Here is a 5,815-nt window from a genome sequence, read left to right as displayed (position 1 = left end):
GGTAAGAGGAGGACAGATATAATAACACAGCCTGTGAGAGTAAAGGAGAGAAGGAGAGGAGGTGACAGGGTTTACACGCATCAGATTCACTGGATTTATTTCAGATTTATTTCAGATGTAATAGATTTATTTGAGAGACAGGAGAGGTTCCTGGGTGGTTTGGATGCTGCAGCATGTGAAGCGTCTGCAGACTGGAAGCTGATGGTGACTCACGGAGCATCCTGGGACCGACAGAGCTCCACCTGATGCATCAGTATCATCTTGTTGATTCTGAGCTGCAGCTTCACTGGGGGGTTCAGACGCTGCTGTTCCACATGAGCCCCACCTGATGCTTCAGAGGATTCAGTTAAATGTGTTTCTGTGTGTGATGTATTATTGTCAGTGCTGGACACAATGAGATCCAGATGCCGCTGTTTACCCTTAATTCTCTGCAGCTTTTGCATCGTTTACATCTTTATGTTTACATGAATTATGGTCTGTATTTCTGCACTTGTGTTGGGCAGTTTGCATGCTACCTGTTGGATTTGTCTCTTACAAAGTGTGTTTGCTGCTGAGGGGTGTTTGAAATGATCTGAGTTTAATTTGACCTGACAGTGTTTCAGTGCAGGACTGTGTGTGTGTGTGTGTGTGTGTGTGTGTGTGTGTGTGTGTGTGTGTGTGTGTGTGTGTGTGTGTGTGTGTGTGTGTGTGTGTGTGTGTGTGTGTGTGCGTGTTAGCTAATTGCAGAGTGACCTTTCCTCTCCATGAACACCCCGATGGATGGATGTGCGATCAATCTGCAGACCTGTGTGTGTGTGTGTGTGTGTGTGTGTGTGTGTGTGTGTGTGTGTGTGTGTGTGTGTGTGTGTGTGTGTGTGTGTGTGTGTGTGTGTGTGTGTGTGTGTGTGTGTGTTTGTGATAATTACAATCAGTGCTTGCTTCAGTGTTCAGGGTATAAATGAAGTGGTCAGTCTGAGAGCGTCACTATGGAAATAGCCTCCGTCATCAAACGACTGCTTTACATCACAGCTGTTACTCTCTCAGGGTCTGAGGAGACCTGGAACTGGAGGATGAGAGGATGAGATGATGAGATGATGAGAGGATGAGAGAGTGAGAGGGTGAGATGATGAGAGGATGAGATGATAAGCGGATGAGAGAGTAAGAGGGTGAGATGATGAGAGGATGAGAGAGTGAGAGGGTGAGATGATGAGAGGATGAGATGATGAGCGGATGAGAGAGTGAGAGGGTGAGATGATGAGAGGATGAGAGGATGAGAGAGTGAGAGGATGAGAGGATGAGAGGATGAGATGATGAGAGGATGAGATGATGAGAGGATGAGAGAGTGAGAGGGTGAGATGATGAGAGAATGACAGGATGAGAGGATGAAACAGTGAGAGGGTGAGATGATGAGAGGATGAGAGAGTGAGAGGGTGAGATGATGAGAGGCTGACAGGATGAGAGGATGAAACAGTGAGAGGGTGAGATGATGAGAGGATGAGAGAGTGAGAGGGTGAGATGATGAGATGATGAGAGGATGAGAGGATGAGAGAGTGAGAGGGTGAGATGATGAGAGGATGAAAGGGTGAGATGATGAGAGGATGAGAGAGTGAGAGGATGAGATGATGAGATGAGGGGAGCATGAGAAAGTAAGATGATGAGAGGATGAAAGGATGAGAGGGTGAGAATGTGAGAGGATGAGAGGATGAGATGAGATGATGAGATGATGAGAGGATGAGAATGTGAGAGGATGAAAGGATGAGAGGATGAGATGATGAGAGGATGATAATGTGAGAGGATGAGAGGATGAGATGATGAGAGGATGAGAGAGTGAGATGATTAGAGGATGAGAGGGTGAGAATGTGAGAGGATGAGAGGATGAAAGGGTGAGATGATGAGAGGATGAGAGGAGAGGATGAGAAGATGAGATGAGGGGAGGATGAGAGAGTGAGATGATTAGAGGATGAAAATATGAGAGGATGAGATGATGAGAGGGTGAGATGATGAGAGAGTGAGAGGATGAGAGGATGAGAGGATGAGAGGGTGAAAGGAGGACGACAGGATGAGAGGAGGAAAGGATGAGAGTATGAGAGGATGAGATGATTAGAGGATGAGAGGGTGAGATAATGAGAGGATGAGATGATGAGAGGGTGAGAGGATGACGACAGGATGAGAGGAGGAAAGGATTAGAGGAGGAGAAGAGAGGATGAGAGGATGAGAGGATGAGAGGATGAGAGAGTGAGAGGGTGAAAGGAGGACGACAGGATGAGAGGAGGAAAGGATGAGAGTATGAGAGGATGAGATGATGAGAGGATGAGAGGGTGAGATAATGAGAGGATGAGATGATGAGAGGGTGAGAGGATGACGACAGGATGAGAGGAGGAAAGGATGAGAGTATGAGATGATGAGAGGATGAGAGGATGAGAGGATGAGATGATGAGAGGATGAGATGATGAGAGGATGAGAGGATGAAAGAGTGAGAGGGTGAGAGGAGAAGAGAAGATGAGATGATGAGAGGATGAGAGAGTGAGAGGGTGAAAGGAGGACGACAGGATGAGAGGAGGAAAGGATGACAGTATGAGAGGACGAGATGATGAGAGGGTGAAAGGAGGATGACAGGATGAGAGGAGGATGAGAGGATGAGAGGATGAGATGATCAGAGGATGAGAGGATGAGAGGATGAGAGGAGAAGAGAGGATGAGATGATGAGATGATGAGAGGATGAGAGAGTGAGAGGGTGAAAGGAGGATGACAGGATGAGAGGAGGAAAGGATGAGAGGATGAGATGATGAGAGGATGAGAGGATGAGAGGGTGAGAGGGTGAGAGGAGGATGACAGGATGAGAGGAGGAAAGGATGAGAGGATGAGAGGATGAGAGGGTGAGAGGGTGAGAGGATGAGAGGATGAGAGGATGAGAGGATGAGATGATGAGAGGATGACGACAGGATGAGATGAGGAAAGGATGAGAGGATGAGAAGAGAGGATGAGAGGATGAGATGATGAGAGGATGAGAGGATGAGAGGGTGAGAGGATGAGAGGGTGAGAGGGTGAGAGGAGGATGACAGGATGAGAGGAGGAAAGGATGAGAGGATGAGAGGGTGAGAGGGTGAGAGGGTGAGAGGAGGATGACAGGATGAGAGGAGGAAAGGATGAGAGGATGAGAGGATGAGAGTATGAGAGGATGAGAGGGTGAGAGGGTGAGAGGGTGAGAGGATGAGAGGATGAGAGGATGACGACAGGATGAAATGAGGAAAGGATGAGAGGATGAGAAGAGAGGATGAGAGGATGAGATGATGAGAGGATGAGAGGGTGAGATGATGAGAGGATGAGAGGATGAGATGATGAGAGGATGAGATGATGAGAGGATGAGAGGATGAGATGATGAGAGGATGAGAGGATGAGATGATGAGAGGATGAGAGGATGAGAGAGTGAGAGGGTGAGAGGGTGAAAGGAGGACGACAGGATGAGAGAAGGATGAGAGGATGAGATGATGAGAGGATGAGAGGATGAGAGAGTGAGAGGGTGAGATGATGAGAGGATGAGAGGATGAGATGATGAGAGGATGACAGGATGAGAGGGTGAAAGGAGGATGACAGGATGAGATGATGAGAGGATGAGAGGATGACAGGATGAGATGATGAGAGGATGAGAGGATGAGAGAGTGAGAGGGTGAGATGATGAGAGGATGAGAGGATGAGATGATGAGAGGATGAGAGGATGAGAGGGTGAAAGGAGGACGACAGGATGATATGATGAGAGGATGAGATGATGAGAGGATGAGAGGATGAGAGGATGAGATGATGAGAGGATGAGAGGATGAGAGAGTGAGAGGGTGAGAGGGTGAAAGGAGGACGACAGGATGAGAGAAGGATGAGAGGATGAGATGATGAGAGGATGAGAGGATGAGAGAGTGAGAGGGTGAGATGATGAGAGGATGAGAGGATGAGAGAGTGAGAGGGTGAGAGGAGAAGAGAGGATGAGATGATGAGAGGATGAGATGATGAGAGGATGAGAGGATGAGAGGATGAGATGATGAGAGGATGAGAGGATGAGATGATGAGAGGATGAGAGGATGAGATGATGAGAGGATGAGAGGATGAGAGGATGAGATGATGAGAGGATGAGAGGGTGAGAGGGTGAGAGGGTGAAAGGAGGACGACAGGATGAGAGGATGAGATGATGAGAGGATGAGAGGATGAGATGATGAGAGGATGAGAGGATGAGATGATGAGAGGATGAGAGGATGAGAGAGTGAGCGGGTGAGAGGGTGAGAGGATGAGAGGATGAGATGATGAGAGGATGAGATGATGAGAGGATGAGATGATGAGAGGATGAGAGGATGAGAGAGTGAGAGGGTGAGAGGGTGAAAGGAGGACGACAGGATGAGAGGATGAGAGGATGAGATGATGAGAGGATGAGAGGATGAGATGATGAGAGGATGAGATGATGAGATGATGAGAGGATGAGAGGATGAGATGATGAGAGGATGAGAGGATGAGAGAGTGAGCGGGTGAGAGGGTGAGAGGGTGAGAGGGTGAAAGGAGGACGACAGGATGAGAGAAGGATGAGAGGATGAGATGATGAGATGATGAGAGGATGAGAGGATGAGAGAGTGAGCGGGTGAGAGGGTGAGAGGGTGAGAGGGTGAGAGGGTGAAAGGAGGACGACAGGATGAGAGAAGGATGAGAGGATGAGATGATGAGAGGATGAGAGGATGAGAGGATGAGAGGATGAGATGATGAGAGGATGAGAGGATGAGATGATGAGAGGATGAGAGGGTGAGAGAGTGAGCAGGTGAGAGGGTGAGAGGTGAGAGGATGGAAGACGTTGCTACCTTACTGAATCTTATTCCCTTCTCTTTTGAATATCTTCACTTGTTTTATCGGTTTCAGTCCCACATGTGAACCCAGCCACAGCTCCAACATATCTCCTGTCGTTTATAATTCAATTATTTTTTCTGTATCTTTTATTTACAGCATGCCGGGGCTGATGAATAAGGAGAGTCGAGGCGCTCTGCCGCTCAGCGTTTCTGACATCACTTCCTGTGTTCGAGGCTATACGCTCGCCATGACCGCGTCCATGACCTACGAGAACATCGAGGACCATGCTATAGAGGGTGTGTGAATGAGTTTGTTTTGCTGGGCTCGTGAGGACCAAATATTAAAAATACATCCCGCTTCATGAAGACCTCTTTGGTTAGTCACTAAGAAATGCAGTAATGGCCTCCTGAGATAGGCTTCATGCTGAGCTCCAGCAGTAGTCTTAATAAGAACGGTCACTTCAGACGTGTGTTTTTACATGTGCTCTTGGGTCGATAGAGGACAAACTCATGTAGTACACCCAACATCCTGATTTGTGTGTTTGCAAAGTGTTGGTCCTTTTATTGTTTGTGTATAATCGATATGGATACAGCATAAAGTACATGATGCAACAGAGCATAAGTTCATCTGTAACCCCCGAGGAGGCTACTGCAACATCACCGTTCACCTGATATAATATACGACACAAGAGTTCAAAGTTATCATTCTTGTGGTTGTCTTATACCATTATTTTAGCGCTGTCATTTGTGTGTTTCATAATTCTGTATGAGCTCCTTACTTCAAAGTCTAATAGTAAGGATGTAAACAGAGGAAAATCCAATACCTGTGTGCGTGTTTGCAGGAGTACTTATCTCTTCTGACTGAGTGAATATGGGTAGTTAAACGCTTACCTGTATTTCTTTGTTTAGGGATCTTCATCTACCCCCTGGAGGAGAACTCCATCGTGGTGGGCTTTGAGTCGATGATCTGTAGCCAGATTATAACTCTGCAGATCAAAGATAAGACCAAGATCGACTGC

The 5,815-nt window shown here is 47.3% G+C and overlaps 1 protein-coding gene across 1 annotated transcript in view; it reads left to right on the top strand.

The window, feature by feature from the left end:
* The first annotated feature begins 4,954 nt into the window (after positions 1–4,954).
* vwa5b1 (von Willebrand factor A domain containing 5B1) overlaps positions 4,955–5,815 on the top strand; it is a 28,155-nt gene continuing 27,294 nt past the window's right edge. Inside the window, 2 exon segments of the mRNA XM_063883327.1 lie at positions 4,955–5,093; positions 5,706–5,815. The exon segment at positions 5,706–5,815 is cut by the window's right edge and continues 49 nt beyond it. Of these exon segments, the coding sequence (XP_063739397.1) occupies positions 4,955–5,093; positions 5,706–5,815 (249 nt within the window).

The sequence above is a fragment of the Eleginops maclovinus genome, chromosome 1, assembly GCF_036324505.1.
Source record: "Eleginops maclovinus isolate JMC-PN-2008 ecotype Puerto Natales chromosome 1, JC_Emac_rtc_rv5, whole genome shotgun sequence".
Lineage (NCBI taxonomy): Eukaryota > Metazoa > Chordata > Actinopteri > Perciformes > Eleginopidae > Eleginops > Eleginops maclovinus.
The sequence above is the reverse complement of the archived record's forward strand: the minus strand, read 5'-3'. Positions and strand labels throughout refer to the sequence as shown.